This window comes from Naegleria fowleri (assembly GCF_008403515.1).
Source record: "Naegleria fowleri strain ATCC 30894 chromosome Unknown tig74, whole genome shotgun sequence".
NCBI classification, from domain to species: Eukaryota; Heterolobosea; class Eutetramitea; order Acrasida; family Naegleriidae; genus Naegleria; species Naegleria fowleri.
This window is the reverse complement of record NW_025408006.1, coordinates 542,798-569,699: the sequence shown is the minus strand read 5'-3', so window position 1 is coordinate 569,699 and position 26,902 is coordinate 542,798. Positions and strand designations below refer to the sequence as shown.

The 26,902-nt window shown below is 36.8% G+C and overlaps 11 protein-coding genes across 11 annotated transcripts; 7 read left to right on the top strand and 4 right to left on the bottom strand.

Annotated features, from left to right (window-relative positions):
• Window positions 1-19: 19 nt before the first annotated feature.
• Window positions 20-4,801, bottom strand: FDP41_010089 (uncharacterized protein; the record flags this gene model as incomplete). The annotated part of the gene is made up of 3 exons (XM_044700349.1): window positions 20-946; window positions 1,111-4,423; window positions 4,608-4,801. The coding sequence occupies 3 exons, from the start codon at window positions 4,799-4,801 to the stop codon at window positions 20-22; spliced, it is 4,434 nt and encodes a 1,477-aa protein (XP_044556582.1).
• Window positions 4,802-4,822: 21 nt separating this feature from the next.
• Window positions 4,823-5,824, bottom strand: FDP41_010088 (uncharacterized protein; the record flags this gene model as incomplete). The annotated part of the gene is made up of 1 exon (XM_044700348.1): window positions 4,823-5,824. One exon carries the CDS (start codon window positions 5,822-5,824, stop codon window positions 4,823-4,825), a length of 1,002 nt encoding a protein of 333 aa, XP_044556581.1.
• Window positions 5,825-6,576: 752 nt separating this feature from the next.
• FDP41_010087 (uncharacterized protein) lies at window positions 6,577-10,736 on the top strand (the record flags this gene model as incomplete). The annotated part of the gene is made up of 3 exons (XM_044700347.1): window positions 6,577-7,064; window positions 7,175-8,487; window positions 8,533-10,736. 3 exons carry the CDS (start codon window positions 6,577-6,579, stop codon window positions 10,734-10,736), a joined length of 4,005 nt encoding a protein of 1,334 aa, XP_044556580.1.
• A 167-nt stretch (window positions 10,737-10,903) lies between these two features.
• Window positions 10,904-11,527, top strand: FDP41_010086 (uncharacterized protein; the record flags this gene model as incomplete). The annotated part of the gene is made up of 1 exon (XM_044700346.1): window positions 10,904-11,527. One exon carries the CDS (start codon window positions 10,904-10,906, stop codon window positions 11,525-11,527), a length of 624 nt encoding a protein of 207 aa, XP_044556579.1.
• Window positions 11,528-12,582: 1,055 nt separating this feature from the next.
• Window positions 12,583-12,930, bottom strand: FDP41_010085 (uncharacterized protein; the record flags this gene model as incomplete). Its single annotated transcript, XM_044700345.1, has 1 exon — window positions 12,583-12,930. The coding sequence occupies one exon, from the start codon at window positions 12,928-12,930 to the stop codon at window positions 12,583-12,585; it is 348 nt and encodes a 115-aa protein (XP_044556578.1).
• Window positions 12,931-14,240: 1,310 nt separating this feature from the next.
• On the top strand, window positions 14,241-14,828 carry FDP41_010084 (uncharacterized protein; the record flags this gene model as incomplete). The annotated part of the gene is made up of 1 exon (XM_044700344.1): window positions 14,241-14,828. The coding sequence occupies one exon, from the start codon at window positions 14,241-14,243 to the stop codon at window positions 14,826-14,828; it is 588 nt and encodes a 195-aa protein (XP_044556577.1).
• A 937-nt stretch (window positions 14,829-15,765) lies between these two features.
• Window positions 15,766-17,127, top strand: FDP41_010083 (uncharacterized protein; the record flags this gene model as incomplete). The annotated part of the gene is made up of 1 exon (XM_044700343.1): window positions 15,766-17,127. One exon carries the CDS (start codon window positions 15,766-15,768, stop codon window positions 17,125-17,127), a length of 1,362 nt encoding a protein of 453 aa, XP_044556576.1.
• Window positions 17,128-17,832: 705 nt separating this feature from the next.
• Window positions 17,833-19,491, top strand: FDP41_010082 (uncharacterized protein; the record flags this gene model as incomplete). The annotated part of the gene is made up of 1 exon (XM_044700342.1): window positions 17,833-19,491. The coding sequence occupies one exon, from the start codon at window positions 17,833-17,835 to the stop codon at window positions 19,489-19,491; it is 1,659 nt and encodes a 552-aa protein (XP_044556575.1).
• A 1,124-nt stretch (window positions 19,492-20,615) lies between these two features.
• Window positions 20,616-22,628, top strand: FDP41_010081 (uncharacterized protein; the record flags this gene model as incomplete). Its single annotated transcript, XM_044700341.1, has 1 exon — window positions 20,616-22,628. One exon carries the CDS (start codon window positions 20,616-20,618, stop codon window positions 22,626-22,628), a length of 2,013 nt encoding a protein of 670 aa, XP_044556574.1.
• Window positions 22,629-22,808: 180 nt separating this feature from the next.
• Window positions 22,809-24,326, bottom strand: FDP41_010080 (uncharacterized protein; the record flags this gene model as incomplete). The annotated part of the gene is made up of 1 exon (XM_044700340.1): window positions 22,809-24,326. The coding sequence occupies one exon, from the start codon at window positions 24,324-24,326 to the stop codon at window positions 22,809-22,811; it is 1,518 nt and encodes a 505-aa protein (XP_044556573.1).
• A 395-nt stretch (window positions 24,327-24,721) lies between these two features.
• On the top strand, window positions 24,722-26,602 carry FDP41_010079 (uncharacterized protein; the record flags this gene model as incomplete). The annotated part of the gene is made up of 2 exons (XM_044700338.1): window positions 24,722-25,967; window positions 26,052-26,602. The coding sequence occupies 2 exons, from the start codon at window positions 24,722-24,724 to the stop codon at window positions 26,600-26,602; spliced, it is 1,797 nt and encodes a 598-aa protein (XP_044556572.1).
• Window positions 26,603-26,902: the final 300 nt, after the last annotated feature.

Genomic DNA, 26,902 nt, shown 5'->3' with positions numbered 1-26,902 from the left:
TTCAATCAAATATCATTTACTATTTACTTTTCATTGTGTAGTGTGCAAGATCTGTAACGGAGGGTTCCAGGACCACTTCATCTGCTTCTTCTTCTTTTACAAACACATGGTCGTGACTGGCCTCTGAATTCTCAGATTCGTGTACTACAACGTTCTTTGATGTGGAAGCTTGTTTTTCTGCTTCAACGTCTCGTAATTCCTCAATTTCTTCAGTGGTCAACACGGCTCTCTCATGTGCCTTTTCACTCAACAGATACGATTGCATGACACCTTTTCCTTTCACTTCTATTTTTCGTTCTTCAAATTGCAAATCCAAATCATGAACTCTTTCATAGGTGGAACGTGAAATTTGAATTCTTCCAGACAATGAAGTGGACTCCATTCTGGAAGCAACATTAATTGTGTCTCCCCACAAATCATAAGCAAATTTTTTAGTGCCAATCACACCTGCAACCACAGCACCAGTATTGAGTCCAACTCGAATATCCACTTGATGAATCTGATCAATATTGAGGGAAACAATGGATGATGAGGATATGGATGAGGGTATTAAATTGTTTGTACTATTGGATGGTGTCATGAATGTAGTATTCATATTATTCGTTGGCAATGTGGTTGAATCATTTCCTGTTGTTGAAAATTTTTCCAAAATCATTTTTTGATTGTAATTTCTCACCACTCTGAAGGTTTCTATTGCAAATCTCAAAACACGTTCTGCATGATCACTTGCTTGATGTAATCCTCCAACACAGAAATAAGCATCTCCAATGGTTTTGATTTTTTCCAATTCATACTTGTCAGTCAATGAATCAAATCCATTCACAATATCACCCAACATTTTCACCACTTGATGTGCATTCATGCTGCTTGAAAGTTTTGTGAATCCAACCATATCAGAAAAGAAGCAAGTAATATCAGGAAGTTTTTCTGCAATAAATGTCTCTCCCTATTTTTGAATCATTCAACATTTGAAATCCATTCAAAATTAAAATGAAATCATGACAACAATATATCAATCAATTCAAAATTTGAATGAAATCATGATAAAAAGAAATGAATAAAAATCATGAAATATGTATCTCTTTTGATGTGACTTCAAAAAACACTTACATTTTTCAATTTTTTCGCCACTGATTCAGGTAAAATATTTCTCAATAAATTTTCTGAAGTCTTCTTTTCTTCAGCAAGAAGAGAATTTTGTTTCTTCTCTGTTGTGATATCTTTGATGAAACATACAAAGACTGCCTTTCCATCAAAAGTGGTCCATGAAATGTTCAATTTCGCTGGGAATCGAGTTCCATTCTTTCTCACACAATCAATCTCCAGCGTTTCACCACTTGCAATACTTCCTGTGTTTGTTTTCAAATGTTGCAATGATGTTTGAATTCTTTCCTTATTCTCTTGTCCAAATAAATTCCAGAGAGGAAGACCCACCACTTCATTCATATTCTTTCCAAACATTCTCTGTGCAGATGGATTGTAAATATCCACTTCAAATTCTTGATTGCACAAAAGAGCTCCATCCACAGTCGCATTGAGAACATTTCGAACCTTGTCGTCCTCACTTGTGCCATGTTTTTTCTTCTTATGATTCCAGTTCAATTGATGGAAGAGAATATAATTTCGGAGTGGTTCTTTTGCATCAATGTTTTCAACCTTGACGTAATTTAACATCATTCTCAAACAATGCATTTCTAAAAATTGTTTTGACACACTTGAGATCGACCAATAGGCTATGAGGGGAAGAAGTAGGAGTCCGAGTACTCCAATTAAAATTGTCCAAGTTTGACTGTCATCTCTTTGAACACTGGCAACATAAATTTGAATAAAGTTAATCATTCCGTCGGCTAATTTGTGGCCTACTTGATAAACATAAGTGAAATATTGGTCAAACACTGTGAATGGATCTTTTCCTGCCGAGACATAAATTTCATTAATCTCAATGGCCTTCAATAGAAAGCTGTGAATCACGTCATTCAAACTTTCACACTTGGTTGAATTCGCAAAAGAATCGTTCTGTTGACAATTCAAGATGGCATCAATTTCAGGATATTTTCCAACGAGTGGAGGAACGTCATCATGTCCAAATATTAACTTATCCCAATATCTTTCTAAATCCTTTGTCAATTGATCCATTTCTTCATGGTATTCAAGCACACCATGTTGATCAAAGAGTAATGCTGAATTCAAGTAATATTTATCATAAGATAAGATTCCAAACGCAAAAATCTCACCAATGTGCATGGTCGTAATCTGGGCAGAGGCTGCAACCTTAACTGAGTATTCAATATTTGCTATAATACTACGTGAATGGTCCGTAGACGACAAGGCAAAATATAATAAAAGCGCAGAGCAGAGAAAGAATAATGCACCCAATAATACTACAAACGTAAGGGTTCTAAGGATTGGGTGATGCCACATTCTATTTGTAGCTTTCGTTTCTACCTCATTGACTTTGATTTCATGGAAAATTTTACCGATTGCTTCTTTTGGAATATATTTTTCAAACAGTTTCACTACTTTTCGTATTTTCATGGCAAATATCATTTGAATACTACCAGTTAGCAAACATAAAATCAATGAAATGATAACAGATACGATACAATAGTACATAAACTCATTTCTAATGAGTGTGATACTACTGAACACCTCGTTTGAAATGTTTTCACAAAAAGTTCCATAATTTTGAGCGAGTGTGTCTCTATTGTGCCAAAAATACATGGCAATAAAATCAGTAAGAACCGTTTTGTTAAAATCATTCCCCTTCCAGTTTTCCATTGTCTCAGAATATTGCAAGAAAGAGTTAGTGAGAGTGGAAATGCTCACATTTCTTGGTCTTGGGTTGAGATATTGACCATATAGATTGCCATGTGGAATTTCTGGATAATAAACTAGATGTGAATCTGCAGAATACTCTTTGTAAATTTGATCTGATAAATGACCTGAAAGAGCCAAATATTGAATCTGATAAAAATCTTTTAGGGCTATCGATACTCTTTCTGAGAACTCATTGTCAAACTCACTCATATTCACAAGTCCAGCCGATGTCAATGATGTTGGAAACGACTTGTTGCCAAATAATTCAGACACTATTTGGTGCACTCTCAAATCTGAAATGACAGTGAGAGATCGTGCAGAAGGAGTACATGCACGTTGAATCGTATTCAGATCTTTTGTAGAGGCACTAACTGCTATGCATGCCAAAATGACATTTGCAAGGAAAAGAGCAACAACAATGATATTCATTGAGATCATGGCTGCATACCAAAGAAAATGATTCTCGGATGTAGCAATCGAGTTCTTGTAAATGATTTCCTTTTTCACTTCGGGTGAGTCGGCTGCTTCAGAAATGTCAAAGATGGATGTATCCTCAACTAATTCTTTGGAGATTCCTTGGAGCCCATTGAGATTAGATGTCACATGCATGTTCGTTTTGGATAAGGAGTGTCTAATATTCATTGAGCTTCTATAGTGAAATGGAGATGTCTGTTTGAATGAAGTTGTAGATGGTAACACACGATTTTTGGAACCAATTTTAAAGCTTATACTGTTGGATAAATGACTTGTGTGTTTTTCATGTCCCCTCCTCGAGTCTTCCTCCTCAATACTTTGAGCATCTTGATAGAGTTCAGAAGCTTTCTCAGTGTTGAAGAGAACCTCTTCATTGAATCTGGCATACAATCTCAACACACTCTTATCTTCAGAGAAGAGTTTCATTAAATTTTCAAAAGTTTCTTCACATTCAATGATGAGAGTGGATGCAGCTCTATTAATTTCTAACACTCGATTTTCATTCACAGTGTCATTCATCAACTCTTTCCAAACCAATTTTCTACATTGAACAATGGTTTGAGTATCTTTTTCAAGTCGATTCAACATTTCAGACATGTCCAATAAAGTTGAAAAATCTTTTGAGTCACCTTTCTCTCTTCGAAGAGAATCTTGAATTTGTTTCAATTTTTCTTTCAACATGAAACTCAATAATAATGCCATCTTTTCATTCTTCACTCTTTTCAAAAGTGTTTGAGAATATTCAAGAGAGGAAATGCAATAAGATTTTGGTGGTTTTTGAAAAGTCACTTGACGATCCATATCCCAAAAGTAAGCACATAATAAACTTGATGAAACGAGAAGATTTTTGTGTTGAAATCTTTTGTGTTGAGAGACTGATTTGATCATACAAATAGCCATATCCTTATCTGAAAATCCAAATGTATCATCATTTCCTTCATTTCCTGAAAGCATGCAAAATTTAAGAAATAATTCCAAATTTCTAATTTGTTTTCTCTCTTCCATATCTTTGAAAAGTGCAATGGCTTCTTTTTCAAACAAGTTTTTAATTGCTTGAAATCGTTCTTCAGGTGAAAAACCATCATCAATAATTAACACTGCACATTCAACCACACCTTGCATGATTGTGAATCTGTGTCATGTTGTTGATTTGGATCATGTATTGAATAAATACAAGTATGTGGTTAAAGAAGAAGGAATTGTTTAAAGCATGCATGGTTTCAAAAAATATATTCAAATAATCGGTTAAGAATAATATATTGTGGTTAAAAAAGAAGGAATTGTTTAGGGTTTGCAGAGCATTGATATTCACTTACCTTGTCAACTTGTAAACAACTCTTGTATAAATTTCAACAATTAAAAATCCAATCAAGAAACCAATAAAGAACATTCCAAAGGATGAAGTTGCAAATGCTAAGCCCATTTCCCATTCATTCTTTGAATTGACAAGAAATGAAATTAAAGGAAATACACAAATGAAAGTCTTTCCCAAACATAAACCACCAATCATTGAATTTTCAAATCTTCTATATTATGGAAGTAAATACAAGAGCATGATAAAGAGAGTGAATGAGAGAAGAATATGAATAATACTCTTCACAAACATGAGAGAATTTGGAATGATTGCATTCAATGTGATTTGAATCTCTGAAATGACCAAAACACTTCCAATGAATAATGAATTGTCAACAATGAAAGGTGTCTCACTTCGAATATGACTATTTCCCAACACAAAACTACACAATATAGTGCTCAGAATTAAACAAATAATTCCCAAAAAATTCAAAACAATTAATGCAATATTGCTCGAAGAGAAGCACATGTAATAAGGAAATCGATTCAAAACTTTTTGAGGATCACTGAAACCATCAAAAGTGACTGAACTTGAATAATTACAATCAATGAAGGAAGTCATCAAATAAGTCATCACTAAATGTCCAAAATAAATGATAATTCCCAATACTCTCATCAATGATTGAACACTCTTGATGGAACGATCTGCCTTATGATAAACTCTCAAAGTATAGAGAAATAGACATAACACTGAAAGGGAAAGCAAGATACATATCGATGATAATGCAATGGCTGCTTCATATGGAATTGAATACATTGAAAAGTTCACCAAATAATTGAATACTCTCCATATCCATGCACCGTAGAGTCCAAAATTATATTCTCCTTCAAGTCCAATCACAAGAGAACCAATCCAAGCATAAATATACAAGCTCAATATCAGCAAGTAACTTTTCCATCCCTGTTTGCTTTTAGAATCGACCAATACGATCAGCGTGGAAGCAACCACTTCTTGTATTTTGGAAATCATTTTCTGTCCTAACGAATTTATGGAGCTATGGGATGATGAATTCGAAGATTGAGAGAAGACAGAGGGTTGTTTTGGAAAGACATTTTGATGGAGTATGACAGGTCCTGTTGGAGTGGTACGATCATCAGACAAAACAACGTTATCAATCATTGGTTCAGGATGTTGTTTTCTCTCTGTAGTTCCATCCAAGTGATGTCTGTTGGATGACATGGGAGGTTTGTTGGTTTTTTTCTTTTAAAGGAGAAATTAGGAAATTGTGGGTACAACATGAATTACAAACCATCTCTCTCCAAAATCTCTAAAATGGTATTCATGATTTGGTGTGTCAAAATGGTGGAATTGAGTTCTCTCTCATCACACAACATACAAGTTAGAGCTCCATCATTCATGTTGTACAACAGTCTTTCATCATCATTCAGCGGACATTGTCAAAAAATTGGATCTGATTGGACTTGATGGTTGGGAGAGATGACACAAGTGAGGGTCATAAATTAGCGCAAAAGAAATGGATTAGGTTTCAAAATTTGGATTGTCAAGTTATTGACGTGTACAACTCTAGAATATGAAAAGTCGCTGAATTTAGTTTTCTCTATCTCTCGGAGTCTTCTAATTGTAGTGCTGATTTCATCTCTTTGATGAACTATTGAAAAGTATCAGTTTTCATCTCCGAAATGAGAAAATCAAAATTAAAAAGAATTTAAACTTCATCTCTCGACAAGAAAAGAGTTTCAACATATTTTTTTTCTGCAAAGTTTCTTTTGGAATTCGGCGTTGCAAGATTCAACAAATGATTCCACAGTTCTTCGAAGAGCCAACACTTTTTGAACAATAAGAACATTAATTTAAATAAATTTTGGAACGATAAGTTAGATAAAATTCTGCATGAAAAGGATGGAAAGCAAGACGAGTTCTGAATTTCAAGAAGATGGAGGAATTGAAACAATTCCCAGTTACAAAAAAAAATGGTCAACACACGCCGCAAGACCTACGAACCACCTGCTGCCTCAAGCACATACGAAGCTCCGACAAACGATGCTCAAAAAGAAGAAGAAGAACAAACAGCAATTCAAGACGAGAATAACAACAACCTCACACCAGAGGAGGAACAAAATGAAATTGATGATCAAGAAGAAGCCTCCAAGAAGAGAAAGGCTCCACCCAAAAAGAAGGGAGGAAGAAAGAAAAAGAAGAAAACCCAAAAGAATGTCACTGGAATACCCAAAAAACTTGAAATTAAATCGACGGAAGAAAGAATACGAGAGGCCATCGGCGAAGATGATGAAGAGGTCAAAAATTCTCGTGATGATGGAGATGCCATGATGGTAGATCATGAGGATAAATCTGCAGACAAAATGAAAGATGATCAGGGTGTCGATGAGGATGATGAGGATGGTGCAAATGAAGGATCCTCCATGAAAAGTTCAATGAAATCGATCATTGATAATAGAAGGTATGTGAAGGACTCAATCAATATTAACACAATTTCATGATCTCCCGATATTGCTTTGAAAATATGAACAAACTTGACCTTTAAATTCATTCCTTATTTCAATCACACAGCGTAAAATCAAAACGTTTGGATTGGGAGCAAGGTTTTTTCTATTTACCCAAATTTGATTGCTATCTACCCAGACCTGTTTTTCACATGATTCTACAGTATATTCCTCCTTATCCCTTTTATTTGACTTTGAGAGGAGTGTGTCAACAATGGCTTGATGATTTATACCACAATATCTGCCCAAATGTTCAGTCCATTGATTTGGTTCGGAGAAACGAGTTTTCTGATAGCATTGTCTACAAGTACCCATGGTATAATCCAAACGCGAAAAGAAAGTATAGCGATTCTCTTCGATACATCGCTTTGATTTTTCCAAATGTGACATCAATGTGTTTTCCAATCTTTGATCCACATCAATTAAGAGTTCCAACAAGATTTTTACAATACTTCTCAAACTTAGAGAGAATGACGTTGTTCAATTATAGTCCATTTACTCCTTTTTACCTGAGCGTTTTATCTAGTCGTAATGATTTCTTACTCTCCATGGATTTGGTTGACGTGCGATCTATAGAAATTGGATATCCATACCGTAGAAGAAGAGGAGGACGAACTTCTTTTCCCTATGTACTTAGCAACATGTATAGTAGTCATCACAAGCATCTCAAAATCAACCATAGTATCTCGTATGGAGATAATAACGAGGTAATATTCAGGGAAATCAAGTATCTAGTGCAAGAGGAGAGGTTTTCATTTGAAGCAATAGATTTCTTTACTCTATCTGCATCCAAGTATTCGAAGGGAATGCTTGAGTTCTTTTTAGACAAATACAAGCAACAACTTGAACTAAACTACAAGCCTCTCATTCCATTTGAAGAATATTTCGAGAGGAATGGAATACTTTCTGCTCATGAATTATGTAACTTTATAATTGAGAATCAGCTATTTAAAGTAGCATTTCCTAATGCAGAGGCCGTGGATTACGCCATAACTAAAAAGATTTTACGAAATATATCTGATGTGAAAATGGGTCAAGCTCTCTTTGAACAAGCGAAGTTTCCACTTCTATTTGAGGGAAAGCTGAACCCGCTTCTCGAACTCCTTCATACTAATCCTTTCGTTCCACAACTAGTTTCATATTTATGTCAACTTGTTCCAAAGTTGATTACATTAGGAGATAGTGACGGAATAGTTGTTAAAGATGAAAATGGTAACTATGTTCACAACATGAACATACTTGCTGCTTATCTAAAACGAAATAGATATCCAACTATCAATATTTACAATCTAATACAACGCCTGCATGAGTGTGGTTGTGATTTGAACTACATTTTCCCAGAATCAGACAATAACTTCTTGCACTTAATACCTTCTTCATGTAAGTTATAATTTTGAATATTTATTTGAATTAACATTGTGAAAGACTTATTTGAAGTCATGCCTAAAGAGTATTTAATCATGAAAAATAATGCAGGTCAAACTCCTCTTCAGTCTCTAGTCACCTCGAGAGGAGAATTGTCTGCTGATTTCATTGAAGAAGTAAGCAAGATATTTAACACTAAAGGAATACCTCTAAATGACACGTATGATAACAACCAAAACTTGTTACACATGTTTGCTGAGAAGAAAAATCAACCTGTCATTGAGACTCTTATTGGTTATGGTATCGATGCAAATGCTGTGGATACGTTTGGTAAAACACCACTTTTCTACATGCACTCAATTTTTTGCAAGAATATTCAAATACAGACTCTCCGTAAATTAATGCAAGCCATGGATTCATCAATGTTGAATCATAAAAACAATACAGGAAAAACTGCACTTACATATTGGCTGGAAGATTTGAAGCCAAGTATTTCTTTTACACGAAGACAATACCATTATCATCCAAGAGATGGAACAGATATTTCAGCACTCTTTTCAGTTATTCTAGCTATGATTGATGCTGGTTGTGATTTGTGTGAAGCCATTCAAAGTATGAACTCTGAACTCATGAAACAAGGCAATCTCCCCCGTAACATTTCTCTATTCCTAGTCTACTTACTCATTTCTGTAACTGATGATACGAAACATTCTGTTTATCGATTACTGACCGTAATATGTCAAGGCAAAGATATCAAAGAGCTCTTGACTGAACCATTTCAATTTCAAGATAACGAATTTGAAGACCAAAGTTTGCTTGGAATCGAAGCAAACGCTCTCTCATGTTTATTGAACCTTTGGCTTTCTAGACCTGATCAACCCTCTGCCGCTACTGTATTTTTTGACAATATGTGCCCATTGGTTGATAAGAGTGTGTTGGATAAGGTATTCACTCTTGAGGATGGATCTACGATTGATTTTTTGTACTACGCTCTGTTGTCTCCAACTGATAGGACTCAACTTCTGCTCTTCTTCGAAGTAATGTTCAATATTCCTCGTTCATATCATTACACATGGTACAGAACCCCGGATATGGCACAAATTTTACCTTTGCTTGTCAAATATTCCTTTAACGACCCTGAGATGGGACCTCTCAATATTCTTCAACTTGGATGTAAGCTTGGGTGCAGTGATTGGTTACAGTATACATTGTTTCCAAATTTAAAATCTGGAATAATTACAAATAATGAATTCCAACAAATGAAAAATGCAAAAACAAAGAACGGAAACGATTTATTGGATATTGTTTGCAAGAGTTTTAACATGAATTTAGCATCTTTCATTAGTTCAGAATGCTCTTTAACATTTAAACGATCTCATTTTGAGGAAGCACTCGCAAAACACCAATATGATTTTTGTAATTCTCTCATACAGAGCAAAAGCGCTGATGTGAAACCAACTTTAGATGAAATTGCGCATGTTTTGTGTGGATATATTCAAACTGAGGAAATTTATGATGAAAAATCTTTCGAGGATACTTATATTGGCCTATTTGAGGATTATTTTTTAGCCCATGAAACGACTTTAGAAGAAAAGTGCAATATTTTTAATAAGGTCTTCACGATTCGAGGCGAGAAACAGCCATCATCATTGCGCACTCGTCATGTCCTCCCAATATCCACCCAACACAGTGATTGGTTCCAATATGTACAACATACTCTCAGAACAAACAAAAAGCTATTCTCTAAACCCACTGAGACTTCAACAGTAGAACACAAGACCTCTCTTTTGGAATTGTGCTTCTTGCATGGATTTGTATTTTTGACAGCTTATTTTGTGTATGGAGAAACTTCAGTGAATCGAAGACCCAAGAAGATCTTTATGAAAAGTGAGTTAGAAAAAGAAGTATTGCTGCCTTGGGCCACCTACCAGAATGAGAATACAGGCAACACTCTCTTCCATTTACTTTGCACAAACACTGAAAACACTAAGGCTACAGTGAAACAGCAACATGAAAATAAGGAATATTTAGCCACTGACTTAATGCAATACTTGCAATCAGTTAAAAGAAATAACATATATAATGTCACCAACAAGAATGGAGAAACTGCACTATTCAATGCTTACCGTACCCAATTTTTGATTGATGCATTGACTCCCTTAACGGACACATCCATCAAAAATAAGGATGGCAAAATAGCTTCTGAGATGACACAAATTGAGCTTCTAGATGCAAAAAACAGAAAAGCAAAACAGTTTTACTAACAATGACAGAATAAGCTTGATCTAGAATCAAAAAGACATTTTACTAGCAATGATAAGCTTGCCAGAATCAAAAAGAATCCAAACGAAGGAAAATATTAAATTCTCCTTGGAGTTTAAAAAAAATTATTAATTTCACCTGATTTCAAGTTTACAATCAACAAGAAAAAATGATTCAAACTCTTCTCGTGCTGCTTCTCGTAGCATTTCTTCTTCTCACGGTGCTGGCCTTCCTTTACGTGTTTCCCATTCTCCGAGTCATGAAAGAGAGACCTCTCAAAATTTATGAAACCATTCATTCCTTGCCATTCATTGGCCACACATTTCTCGCCGATTATTACATGAGTCGATTGATCGGATTTATCGCTCCCTATGCCGACAATATTCGTCCCATTATTGAACGAATGGATGAAAAGGAAACGATTGTTCGAATCACTGAGAAGGCTTCCATGAAGAATCCTTTCAATTCCATACACGCTGCTGCTTTGGTCAATTTGGGAGATTTGGCATGTGGTTTACAAGTTACGAATCAAATTGCTCCTCGAAAGTTGAGAGCCATTCCTGTTGAAATATGTGCTGAATATTACAAAAAATCACGTGGAGTAATTCGAGCCATATGTAGGGATGTGGTTCCATTGGAATTGAGTCAAATGGAGCTATACAGAGAAAGACCTTCGTTTCGAGTTGTGGCTGAGTGTCGTGACGAGAGTAATGAAGTGGTTGCCTTGATCAAGATGATTTGGAGTGTGGCCAAAAATCAAACATCCTCAGATCAGAAAAGGAAAGAAGAATAAAAGGATCAGAATTGAATCAAAGTACTCTTTCTGTGATAATCCACGTCACTTTGAATATTTTCACATCAATGTCGAGAGTTATTATTCTTCACGTTTCTGGTATTTTTGAAATTCCTTCAATGCGTGGAACTGTGCGGATATTCAGCACGATCTCATGCGAGCGAACGAGTGAGCCAATTTGTACTTGGAGGGTGCCTCTAAGGTTTGCCTTATTAGGACAATTTTACAGCTTCCATCATTAATAAAAAAATAATCATACTCCTTCGTACGATACATTCACTCTCTCTCATCCGAACATACATGTCCCAATACAAGACTTGCTTCCAATATTTCTGTAAGTATCCATTGGCATCATGATGAATCTAAAGTCTTTGATCAACTTTCGTTGATGGTATTTTCATCGGTTAGTCTACAAGCCACAAGTTTGGATCGTTGGAACTGCTCTCTTGAGCGTCGGCTCTTTCCTCAACTTGAAGAGCCAAGAAGCCCAACAAGGTAAAAAGTATCAAGACGCTCGTCCATCCGCTGCCACTTTGGAATTTGAGAGAATCCACTTGGCTCGTCCAGGAGAAAATAAGGACGTGTGCATGCAAATTGATTTTGCACCATCGTTCCATTCATCATGGTTGAAGAGGGATTAATTCATCATCGAGAGGTACAACCATTCAAAAATTATATTCACTTTGTGTTAGAATAAACCTTTAACAACAAACATGGTTCTTTGAGGAGAAGGGGTTTTCTTTTTTCTTTCATCCATTAAGGGAGAAGAGTAAAGAATGTTGGCGAATCATGATGGGGCCGACCCGAGTCGGAGTATGATTGGCCGTAGTGATCGCCGAAACATGGATTCTTTGCATTGAATAATTTATTGAATTCGATATTCACTAATAATACTCACTCACACGAAGGTGTCCACTCGTCTCCTTCAAAATGAAAATCACATACCACTCTCACTCATGGACTCGAGTCACAAAATCGAGATGTAATCAACGCACACCAAAGTCACAACTGCAGTTCTTTCGATGAAGATTGTTCAATTCACACACTTTTCAAATTTAATACCATCCATATCCACCATATCCTCCATAACATGGGAAACCACCATATCCTCCCCAGAATGGCATGGAATAATAATTTCCATAATTTTGTCCATAATAATAAGGTCCTCGATAGGCAGAGGCATAAGCAGCATAAGGTTGATAATTCACAGCTGCAACTTGATTGCTATAAGCTTGAGTATTCTGAGCGTAGGAATTGTAGTTACCACCTGCCACTCCATAATTCGAACCAAGTCCTCCCTGATAACCATAGGCACCATTGTAAGCATTGCCATATTGAGCGCAAGCAAAGGATACAAGGCAAAGCACCAAAACGGCGGCAAGAATGCAAAGTGTGGATTTCATTGAATGATATTGAATGTTCTTGTTGTTGTTTTTTAATGTTGAAAGATTTCGAGTCTTTGGATGTCTTTTTATTGTGTGCACGAGTGACGTTTGGATATGGAAATGTTCTTTTTTGATCCTTTGGTAAGATAGTGCAGCGAATGTGCATGTACTATGCACTCTCAATGGATATGCTCTCTGCCGATCTGACTTGATCGAGTTTCTTAACAAATATGGAAAATTGATAAAGATAATAATTTGTGCTCTCTGAAAATGTTTGAAATCTTGAAATGGTTTTTGAGGCACTGTCATCTACAAGTGGAAAACTAGATTATTGAGGAACCCTGGAATCTTGCAAGAATAATGACTTCAATTATTTCTCAAATGTTGAGCTAATGGCAGCATGAGAGGCTCAATGCTATTGACTGTTGACGTTGACAACCTCGGCGAAAATCCAGCAACTCTCGGAAAGGATTCAGTTCTCCTTTCAACCACGATGCAAGAAGAAATGGCTTGAGAATTGGCATGACTTCTTGGTCTTTGGAAGACAATTGATATGAAATCCCATTCAATGTTGGTGAAGCAATGATGAAGATTGAACTAATCAAGAAAACAGGATGGCCCTTCAACGGATTTCCAAGGATTTACTGAGCTAAGAATCCATTGTTTAGATTGAAAGAGCTCCAATTGGTCATTCCCGAATTTGGTATATTCTCTTCTGAATATAATATATACTTAAGAACGATTGAGATGTACTATTCCATGATGTTCGAACTGATTTCAAGTTACTTGATTTCTCATCAGAATAAAAATTGAAGAACGATAAAAACTTTGGCTTGTTTAGCCGTTCAACAAAAAGACTTTGCTTTACAAATTGTTTCTTCAGAGCTGAAAGACGACCTAGAGTTATCACTTGCATCTGTCAACCAATTTGGATTGGCACTTCAATTTGCTTCCAATGTCGAGTAATAAATAACCAACCCTCAAAATGGCCATACTTAGTGAGGATGTCACAATTATGATCGAATCATGATCTCGGTTTTCGCCTCCATGTGACACAATCCCCCAATAATCCACTCTCACGTACAACTACTAATGCCATTTAAGGAATTTCATTTTTTCCTAAAAGAATGCTGTATATATTTTTGTGCATGACTACTTTTTGAGACTGCTAATCTCCTGCTAAGGTGATCTTTTGGTAACGAGATTCCATCACTTGTATGGATCCATCACAACACAGTACTCTCTGATCGCACGCCATTAAAAATTCCCTCTCGCATTGTCCAAGTGAATTCGTGTGTTCCGTTTTTCATCATTCATCCTCTTCGAAAATGATCTCAAATAACCAAAGCACAACCTCTCTACACAAGAGTTCCAGCACAATAGTACACAATGACAACAACCTGTTCAAAAAACTCCCCAAACAGTTAAACAACAAGGAATTCAAACAATTTTACTTTGAAATGAATATTCAACCTCAATTCATGATGAATCAACAACGAGTGTATAACTTCAAATCTGGACTTTCTGAAAAGAATAGAAAGAAATCAGAGACATCTGTTGTGAGCGATCAATCACCAAAAGCCCATCCAAAACACAACAGAAACAACAAGGAAGAGAAAATGTCAAAAACATTGGTCGACATGACTCATGACAGAAATCTGTCAAATTCTAAAAAGAGAAAGCACGAGAGAAGAAAAGATGAATCTAGCACTGCTTCAACATCATCCTCCTCCTCCTCTTGGAACCATCTTTCAGAAGAGATTGTTGTGAGAGAATCACAAGTGCACATGATAAGCAAGGATTATCGTCCGTCTCAACATCAGAATGAGGAGATGAATGTTGCATGTAATAATAAGCTTCAACTTTCACACCAACAGCTGACAGCTGTTCCTGACATTTCAGTGGATTTCAGATGATCCTTATCAAGAAATTCACAACAAGGTGGATCAACTCTTACAAGATACTTGCATTTTCATTCAAGATCAAATGAATACTGATTCAACAACAAGGACAACATGTCTGGTCGAGGAACCTTTTTTAGAAAATAACAACAATCGTGAGGAATGGAATTTCTTGTCCGAGGAGAATTCAAAACAACCTACAGAAACAAATTCCAAGGAGTAGATCATGTCCAATCATCATCATGATGAAAATGTCCTTCAAAATTCAACTCCGTTATCTGCTGAAGATGAAAAACAATAATTGTGGATTCAGTTGTTGTATCTTTACTTGAAATCCAACCATCACCCTCAGAGTGATAACTCTTATTAAGGTGTGTAGAGAATGATTGTGTTTCAACAAAAGGAATTTAATTAAAGGAATTTCTGATTCAACAAGAATCGAAATTATTTTCCTTATTCGGCATTTAAATATTGAGGTTAAGAAAAAAGACAAACTCCAACAACAACTATTCAGAATAAAGTTACTGTAGTCGAGTTCGCGTAACCTTTCACATTAGGGTAAATTTGAAGAGCCGTCGAGATTCAAAGATTTTACACTCTGAATTCCATTTTCCAAATAAAAGCATTTCGATCAACTTGTCTTTTGGATAGAATCTTTATGGGAAAATGATGGAATTCGATCGGATTATTCAATCGGATCCTTTTTAAATTGCCTTCTTTGGTCTTTCAAGAATCTGATCAGATTCAAAAAAGGAAAGATAAAACAAAGAAAGTCAACGGTTCTTTTTCGTGTTGAGGTTCTTTATTGGTCCTGATAGGCTCAAAACAAGAAAAGTCTGGAGGCATGTTCAAGTTGTGTGGCTTGGCCAAAGTCAACACGCGTTTGGGAGAGTAACAAGGATCAATTTTTAACAAAAAAGAAATCCCCGAACACCAACAAAGCCAACTCCAAATGAATCCATCATTACCAAGATCAACACCGTCTACACCGCCACTTCGAACCAAGATCAAACAACCGAAAAGGCTTCGACAAGAAATCAATACTCATGAATTCAAACAATTCTATTTCGAATTAAATCTTCATGCAGGTGACGGAGGTGGTGACGGAGGTGTTGGCGATCAAGTGGAAGTATTGCGCTTTCATTCTCCCTCTTCGTTGTCAACCAATTTCACTACTCCGTCCAATCTTTCCAACAGCAAGTTGTTTCAACGTTATCAACAAACATTTCGTGCAAGTGATTTGTCGATCGAAGTTCCAAAAAAGACAAAGAAGAGAAAACCATCCACTGTGGAATCCAATCAAAGCAGTTCGACTTTGTCATCGACCGCAACCATCCATCCGCCACCACCACCACCACCACCAGCTCCGTCCATTGCTTTTCATGCAACCAAACAACAATCTCAACCAGATTCATCTCCATCCTCTCAAATGATCACAACAGTTCCCTCCAAAAACAGAAAAGAGGATCAAGAAAATCAAGTGGAACCTCCAACGATGCATTTCAAGTCTAACACTCCACAACAACAACAAACTATACAAACATTCACTCCATTCCAAATGATGAATGAATGGAGCTATTCTCCCTCGATCCATCGTCATGAACTTCCATATCTTCAGGTTGCTCCACAATGGTTCAATGAAATGAAGCAAATGCAACAGCAATGGCAACAACAAATGCAACCAATGCAACAGAATCCTCACGATGGTGAAGGTTTCTTTCAAGAGCAAAACATGTGTGTTGTTTCGCCTCAAAATAATCTCCAAAATGTTCCACTCAGTCTTCAAGCGGGTATGTATTACGGAAATTTGTTTGGATATGAATCACTTCAGAATTCAACATCATCACCAAACAAGTTACACGATATATGTCCTACATCTTCTGATATGACTTGCGCCAGGAGTGACAACAACCATAGTTTCCAGTCGGGACTTTCTACTTTTGGTCAGTCACCAAATAAGGAAGAAGTTACGTCGTTCGCTTTATTGGAGGCATTGCAAAGATGGTTAAATGCAAACTTGGCTGAAAGGAGCCATGTCCAACAAGTAGTCGTTCCATCCTATGACTCTTGTGATCCTTTCAGGAATCAACAATTCGATCCGAACCCATTCGTCCTTTCTTGTGACCCTCCTCATGGACACCTTGAGAAACAACACATTCCACTTGTACCACCACAAAATAAAGGCCATGTGGCCTTTGAAAGGTCAGTGGAGAGTTCAACAGAGAATGAGCATTCAAGCTTGCAGTGGGCATGTTTGTATTTGGCTCTTCAACAAGCTTTTTCAAATGGAGGAGCTCCATTCTCCTTCTTTTGATTCAATAAAAAAACATTCACAGGATACATTTCCCAATTTCTTAATTTCTTCATTGATGAGGATAAAAACAATTTAGAGGGTAATTCATCGATCGATGTTTGAGCTTTTTTATGTAAAAAAGGGATTATTTCCTAATGAAAGTCTAAGCCTGGTTATGTGTATGAAACTACTTTAGGAGTCCCAAATCGACAAAATGTCATTCCAAATGATAATGAAACAGTTCTCTCTGGCGTGGTACGTCTCAAAGCGTTTGGAAGAAATGTCAAGTCCATCCGTGCTATGAAACGAACAAATCAAAGTCTCGAAAAAACGGGAAGTCTTCTTTCCATAGTACTCCATGGGGTCCAAATATTCAAAGAGATTGGCTCTTGAATATTCGAGGTTTTAGTTCTCTTCATGAATCATTCAAAGATACCCGTCCATCACTCCAAAAGGAAAATTACAACAACAACTCGAGTGAATGTTCTTCCTTTTGCATCTCGCTTGTTGAGATGAAATTCGAATGTTGAGGTTCTTTTGTGGCGACTCTTTCAAAATGAAACTATTCTCTCTATTAGACAACAAACTCCATGAGGAGCGTGTTCATCATGTTGTCACTGGTTATTTGATTTGTTCATTCTGTTGAATATTCAAAAGATCGAATTGTTGTAAAAAAGGTCAAAAAAAAGATTCCAACACAGTTGACAACCTTCCATCATCATCGTCATGACAGAACACAATAATAACCACCGCCATTCACTGACGCCAACATTCCACCTCCACTCGAAGAAGAAGATTACCAACCCGTCCATCATGACCACCAACAATAACAACAACCATAACAGTTGCAACCATCCAACACCACCAACACCACAACTAACACCACCACCAACCACAATCAAACAACCCAAAAAGCTTCGACAAGAAATCAATACCCACGCATTTAAACAAAATTATTTTGAGTTGGATCTTCATTCGGGAGATGGTGTCGGAGGTGTCGGAGGTCAGGTGGAAGTGTTGCGCTTTCAAACATCTTCCACCACATCACCGACATCCTCCCAATCATCATCATCCAATCTTTCCAGTAGTAAGATTTGCAAACGTTTTCAACAAAGGTTTCGTTCCAGTGATCTCTCCTTGGAGGTGCCAAAGAAGAGCTTGAAGAAGAAGAGAAAAAAGATTCAACCCTCTGTTTCCAATGGTGATGATGATGATTCATTAGAGTTGTTGATGGAACCATCGACAGCCACAACAACAACAACAACATGGTTTCAACCTCAACCAAGTAGTCTTTTAACATACTCTCAAGCTGACAGCAGACCATGGCAGCATGGTATCAATCAACAACCACAAGATGCAACACAAGTGCTCATTCCTTCAGAAAGCAGCAGAAAAGGAAAAGAGGATGACCATCTTCAAGTAGAACCACCAAAGAAGAAACACTTCAAGTCGACAACGACCATGACGCCCACTCTACCACCACAACAACAAGTTCATCAACAACCACAACCACAACTGTACCAACCACATCATTCCATGAATGAAGTTGTAAACATTGCGCATGTGTCCCCTTCTGAAAAACCTCTTCTGCAACCTGTCGACATGTCTCTTCCACAGGTGTTGCAATGGTTAAAGGAAATGCAACAAATGCAACAACAACAGCATGACGAAAGAGGTTTTCAGGCTTCAGATCAACACTTGGTTGCAACCAGTCATGTTCAAAATTTCCAAATCGATTCATTCATTCCTCATCAGAATCATTCAGTTGGAATGGTTGATCCTAATAATTATGGAACATTGTTTGGATATGAATATCTTTTGCAAAAGACGACAACACCACCGAACAGCTTCCACCAGAAGACGATGTATACTGCTATTGAATCAGCTTCCACCAGAAATGAAAATCGAATTCAGTTGTGTCCATCGATGGGCACACACTTTGTTCCTTCCACATATGGAATCCCACCAAATAAGGAAGAAGTTGAATCTTGTGCCTTACAAGAGGCATGGCAAAGGTGGTTAAAGGAAAACTCGGCCGAAAGGAGTGGACATGTCCAACAAGTAATGCACTATGGATCCATTATTGAATCTTGTGATCTTTACAACTCAACTGTATCCAAGTTGGAGTCCATTCATAATAGTCAAAGTCTCACTTCCAACTTGTATCCAATCACATCATCCTCCTCGAATGAAGGCGTCAGTTCCTGCAACTTGTCTTCCACTGTCATAAACCATGTTGTTCAGAAAGAGCAACCACAACTGGATGAATGTCAAGAGGGCATTACAAACAGAAATGAAGTGATCTCCACTTGGGCAGGTTTATATTTGGCCATTCAACAAGCACTAAAAGTAGGAGGACCATCCTCACCACTCTGGAATAAATAACCTCCCTATTGCAATCAATTATTGACTACTATCACCTCCTACTCATATACCAACTAATGCTGGCACTGAAGAAACACTTGGAGTTTCATTTCTGATCCAACAGAATTACCATGATCAAACCAGAATGTCTATTTGCACGTACATATGGTAACAGTTGTTCCATGTTGCAGAGAATGTGTTTCTGAGAGGGCATCAAAAAATCGAATTCCTTGTCCTTTCGTGAACGCACTTGCTCATGTTGTCGTTTAGCACCAAAACACAACATTTTGGGCAACAATATATTGGGAAAATGAAGCCTTTATACGTATGAGCAACAATATGAACTCATACGTACAAAGGCCTCCATTTTCCGAATGTTTTGAATTGGACAATCGCTAAATATTTGGACATTATTTCCATCAAGTACTATTAATCATCATTAAAAATTAATTTGTTTGATGATGGAGAAGAATTAATATCATACCGTGATGATTTCTTGTAGAATAATGTACGTGGTGGTGCCCGAAGAAAAGTTGTGTGGGCTCTGAAGCTGAAAAAATTCTCATCACGTTGAGATTGAGAATTTTTTATGAACTTGAACAAAGCTCGGCAAACCAATCAAAATTCTCGGAGAAAAAAATCCATTTTACAAAATTATTTCAAAACTTGAATTCCATTTTCACGACCTCACAAAGTTAAGAGAGGTTATACATGCATCGATGCAACTGTCGTTTTTAACAGACATAATCTCATCGAATCTGTAGATCGTGTCAAGTCTTTTTCCCTTACAGTGCATCTTTTTGTAAACTCCGTTTCTGAGACAGGGAATCAAAACCCAAAAAATATCAAAACTCGAACAACATCACTGTCTGAGATTGTCCTTTTCCGAGAGACTCTTTGACTAAAATTCCTTTTGAAATACACAACTCTTGAAAGCTAGGTCTAAACGAGCTGTTGTTGTTGTTGGATCATGCCGTTCATTCATCATTGATTCCAACTCTCCCAGTAATATTACTAACCCGATTGCTTACCACATTTAAAAACCAACAAAACACTCCAACTGTGCGGAAAAAAGACCATCCTCCTCCTTCTCCTTCTTCTTCTCCTCCTATTCAAGTATTACCTAGACACACCATAATAACATCATGACCATTCCGATCCCCAATGTCATTGTTTATTCCACCTTATCAGGAATTTACGGATTTATTGGACTTTCAAGCCTTTCGTTGTTGCTGAGAATTATTTACGTGGAATTTCAACAACGAAGGAAATTTTCAAAATTCATCTCTCAACGATTTGGAAGAGTTCGTTATACAGGGAATTTATCTTCTCATCATGACCGAAAGGATGATTCCATAAGGAAGACTCATCAGAAATTATCATCCACTTCATCCTCTCACTTGAATTCTCACTTGACGACGAGTAGTAGTAGTAGCAGTCGGAAGGAAAATACACAACAGCTAACAGAAGATATCCATCCTTCCAATTTGATTTCAAATCATGATCATGGGATGGAGTTCAATAATGATTCTTTAAAAGATTCAATGAGGATCACTCAGGGTGATCAACAACGACAACAACACGACATGAATCCTCATCATTCCACTTCACATCATCATGAAGATAAAGAAGAAATTGAATCACAAACCACAACAACTAATCATAACGATCAACAATTCGCCAATAATTTCAACACTAACCCATCTCTTGCCTCATCTTCATCTTTCAAAAAACCAGAAAGCACATTTTCTGATAAGAGATTAATGTTTGCGCTTATTGTGATTTTGTCACTCGTTCGATGCACACAATTAGCAGTTCAAGCTTCATTACCAGATTTTTCGGAATATAGAGAGCTCTTAATTTTAGTAAGCTCATTTCCTGGATATGTCTATTCATCACTCATGCTCATGCTGGTTTTCTTTTGGACAGAAATGACAATTTTGTCCATTCGAAAACAGTCCATTTCGGAAATATCGGAAACAAATCAAGAGGATATTGGATTATTAACATCTGAACATTCTTCTTCGGAATATCAATCACAAGGATTTATTCGAAGGAAAACAGTCCCAAAAATTATGAATTATTTAACAGCGAGTTCTTTTCTCAAGACATTATTCTTTGTTGTGAATTTTATCATGTACATGACCATGCTAGTGAATGATTCGCTTTTATTATTTCAATTTGCAGGAGATGAACCAAGAGGGTCTGACAACAATGACTACACCAATCCAACGCCATATTCTACTATAGAAATTGTGGCAGTTGCCGTACCAACTGTTTTATTTATTATTTGTGCTATACTTGTCATTATATTGGGAATTACCTTGTTTAGGAGACATTTGAAAAATTATAGAGCTAGTTCATCGAGAAACATTGTGTCACTCTATACAATTATATATGTATCAGTTGTGACCTTAACAGATTTTGTTGTTTTACTAGGAAGAGCAGGATTACTAATTGCACAAATGTTTCTGTCATGGCTCGAAACAAAATGGCAAACCATTCTTTGTTACTATTCACTTGGTGAAATTATCCCATTATTAATCTTGAATTATGCTCTATACAAGATGGGAACTTTATCCATATTGCACTCTTCTCATCATGCAGAAGTTGAAGAAAAACAATCTCAAGACACAGGAAAAACAACTTCCAAGAAGACATCTCAAACAAAAACTTCAAAAGTTGTATCATACATGTCAGAAAAAGCTCAGAAATATTATTCACATTGGGATGAGAGTACAGAGGAAGTCGATTTTCAACAGCAACACGATCCACAACAACCACACATTCATTACAGATACGACGATGATAATGCCACTGAAAAAGACATGGAGGGAGAAACATCAGCCAGTGATTCTCCTTCAGTCACGAACTCGAGAAAGAATTACGGAAGTGTGAGCGAAATTCAAAAATTTCCTTCACAACATCTACGTGAACATCCACACTGTAGAACAACAACAGTCCACAACAATGCAAAAAGAAAAGGCACAAGTTCAAACATTTCATCGTCACACACACATTCTTCTCACAAACCTTCCGTTCCATCCCCTTCACATTCCTTAATCCAGAAAGTTCATAATGCTTTTGCAGAAAATGATTCTCTCAAGAATGCCTATCATGAATTTAGAGGTATTGCAAGCGATGACGAGTATCAATGATCAACCTCATGCTTGCTACCTCATAAAGCCTAGAACACGGAAATACACTGATTTTTCACGAAGGCCTTGACATGAGAAATGAACGGCAAATATGTTCACAAAACTTGATCTACATACACACTTTACACATCATCATACAATCGCCACCAAGCAGTCAGAGGGTTCAAGTTTGACAAATGTTTACTCATCTTTTTGTCCTAAATAAGCACCAAAATAACATTGTTCAATTCTTTCCTTATAAAATTCATCACTAAACTCCGACACATAGCCATTACATTTCAGAGCTTCTATTAAGAGTTCGGGATCTTTCTTCAATTCTTCACTTGCAAACCTCAAGGCATATCCATCATTCTTTACCGCCGCCAACATGATTTCCTTGTCTGATCTAAAACGTGACCCAATAACAGCCAGACCATTAAGTTTGGTGGCATTTAAAACAAAGTCTCTGTCGTTAACAATCTCTTGTGAGGCATAATCGAAAATATATCGACATCCAAACGATATAAGTTTCAATAAGAACTCTTTGTCACACAAGAGTTCCTTACAAACATGTTTTAAAGAAGTATTATTTTTTTTGGTCGCCTCGAATACAATTTCTCGATCTCGTTTCATCCTTTCATCAACAAAGACGAGAGAAAACCCGTTTTTTCTAACAGCTGCTAATACTACTTCTCTATCATTTTTCAAGTCTTTCGATGCATATTCAAGTGCAAATCCATCTTGAGTCACTGCAGCCAATACTAGAGATTTAGTTCCCTTTAATTCATCAGAGACGAACTGTAATAACAAAGGATCATGTTTAACTGCTAGAAATGCAATTTCGAAATCATTTTTCAAATCATCAGAGGCATATTCAAAGGACCAACCATCATTTCTAACTGCAGCCAAAACAATGTCTCTATCATTCTTGAGTTCATCAGATGCATATTTCAACATATGTCCATATTCTTGAATAATTTTCATCATGATTTCCTTATTTGAATAGTCAATAGAGGCTGAACTTTCATGTTCTGGAAAAAATAATTTGATAACTTTTAACCTAAACTCTTCATCGTTGCGTAAATTCCACGATATTGATGAAAGTACCTTCTTACTTTGTTGAATTGCTTCAAGCATGAATTCCTTGTCGCTAGTAATTGAGAAGGGAACATGAGAGAAACAATTTTCATTCAGTCGAGCAGCCTCGAAGAAAAATTCCTTGTCAAATCCAAGGTAATCGATGGCATAACGCAATACATGTGCTTCGTTCTTTATAGCTCCCAATACCACTTCTTTATCACTGCGAATATTTTCATTGGCATAATGTAACGCATATCCATTCAATTGAACCACTTGCAACACAAACTCTCGGTCTTCTTGGAGCCTAGGTGATGCATATTGGAATAAATGACCATCCTTTCTGATTTGATTCAATATAAATTGTTTGTCATCCATAAACTCGATCGGAAAGAAATTTTTATATTCCATCTCCCTGTTCAACAACCATTTCTTCTTTCCGAGTTGTTGAACTGAAAATTTCTGTTTCAATAATAATTCCAATCTCCGAATATGGTGAGCAAAAATTTCATCATCATCCTGCCATCCATGATGAAAAAAAGAATTTGAAAAATCAATCATTCTAACAACTGTTGTATCGTGATCAATCCTCATCGTTTTGAATAGGTTCTTCTCATCCACAACATTCTCTGGTTTGATCATTTTTTTAATATTATTCATAATAAATATCAATAAAATTAATAATAAATGTCTCACTCGGACTCGGAGAGGTCTTTCCGATCTACCCATCAGAAGACTCAACGAATCACACTCCGGATGCATTGGAATCTTGCTATTCACTCCAAAATTAAGGCTTCTTTTTTTGAAAGGAAGCTCATTAGGAAATCTTCAAAAACCCAAAAATAGCCTCTTGATCAAATCATCATAAAAAAAAACACATTCTCTTCGGGCCCATCGTTTGTGTTTTTTGATCGTGAAAAACAACCAACAACCTTTCTATATTGTTTTCATCATCTTCTTCCATCTTGCGATCTTAACCAATCATTTCTGGTTATTCTTACATCATCATTCCATCATCAGATACGTCCTTGACCAATATGCCTCTCAAAATTCGTTCCCAATCCACTCAACCCATTCCGGGACAAAAGATGGGTACTTCCGGCCTCCGAGTGAAGGTTAAGCTTGTTGAAAACACACCAAATTTCCTTGAGAATTTCACTCAGTCGGTTCTCAATATTATTTTGGCCAAGGATTCTCTTCCTCAGGCTGCTGCTCACGAGGATTCATATTTACAAATGGTCATTGGAGGAGATGGTCGTTACTACAACAAGACAGCCATTCAAACCATTCTCAGAATCTTGTACTCGAATGCTGCTCATCTCGGAATTAAAATTCATGCGTTGATTGGGCAGAATGGAATCATGTCCACTCCTGCTGTTTCGTGCCTCATCAGAAAGAGAAAAGCAGAATTGGGAGGATTGATTTTAACTGCTTCACACAATCCTGGAGGTCCTAACAATGATTGGGGAATCAAGTACAATGCTGTTAATGGAGGTCCAGCACCAGAGAAAATCACCGATCGAATTTATGAACAAACAACAAGTATTCATGAATATTACACTTGTGATGAATTCCCACAGATTGACTTGTCTCAGGTGAACGCAGAGAATGGAAAGGGATTTGTGGATTATGTATTTTCGGATGAACATTTCCGTGTCACTGTGGTCGATTCTGTGAACGATTACTTTGAGTTGTTAAGCTCAATATTTGACATGGAAAAAATTAGAAAGCTCATCGGAAAGCAATTTGGTGAATTTAATTTATTATTTGATGCCATGCATGGCGTGACAGGATCTTATGCAAAGAGAATTTTGCATGAGAAATTGGGATCAGATTTACACAATGCTCTCATGAATTACACTCCCAGTGAAGATTTCGGAGGAGGCCATCCAGATCCAAATCTTACCTATGCTGAACATTTGGTTAAGAGAGTACTAAAGGATGAGAAGAGTAACATTGACTTTGGAGCTGCCTCCGATGGAGACGGAGATCGTAACATGATCTTGGGAAAGCATTTCTTTGTGACACCTTCTGATTCAGTGGCTATCATTGCTGATTATGCTCAGAAATGCATTCCTTACTTCCAAAAGAAGGGTATTGCTGGATTGGCTCGATCCATGCCAACAAGCACTGCTCTTGACCGAGTCGCAAAAGAATTAGGTGTCTCCATGTATGAGGTCCCAACTGGATGGAAATACTTTGGTAATTTATTTGATGCAGGAAAATTGTCTATTTGTGGCGAAGAATCATTTGGAACTGGAAGTGACCACATTAGAGAAAAGGGTAGGTTATCATCTTGTAATTGATACCTTTGTCTTAATGTCCTTCATCTGGTATATGAAACGATTGCTTTTTCAAACAAATTAGATGGCATGTGGGCTGTATTGAGCTGGCTTTCAATTTTAGCCTATGAGAATGAACAAGCTTTCTCTCAAAACAAGAAGGTTTCTGTGGCTGACATTGTTAAAAATCATTGGAAGAAGTACGGTAGAAGCTACTATACCAGATATGATTATGAGGAAGTGAGTGCCGATGGAGCAAACAAAATGATGTCACACATGAGGGACACATACATTGTTCCATTCCAAAATAATCAACTTTCTGAGGAAGCCAAGAATTTGTTCCAAACTCTCAATATTGCTTCATGTGAAGAATTCTCTTATAAGGATCCAATTGATAACAGTTTTACAGGAAAGCAAGGAATGATTTTCAAATTGGTCGATCAAAGTAGAATCGTTTTCAGATTATCTGGAACTGGAAGTGCAGGAGCTACCATCAGAGTTTACATGGAAAAGTATAGCTCTGACCATTTAGATGGAAATCCATTGGAGGAAGTGAAGCCACTTGCTCATGTTGCTCTCACGGTCAGCAAATTGAATGAGTTTACTGGAAGAAATGAACCAACAGTTATCACTTAATGTGTATAATAAACAGTGTGATTTTAGAGTTGTGATAAGTGTGACTGTCTGGCCATATCAAAAAACAGCTCCAAAGAAAAATGAGAGTTGGATGATGATGATGAGTGACCAATTTGATTCATCTGAAATTTTCGAATATATTTCTAGAAATATTGAATGTTTATCCAATTTCGGAAATTGGGTGATGATGATTTTCAAAACGAATACACCAAGTAAAGGCTGAATTTAGCAACACATGGCCAATAGTTCTTCCTCATGAGTAAAACCTGTTGTTATTGTTGTTTGCTATACTGAACACAC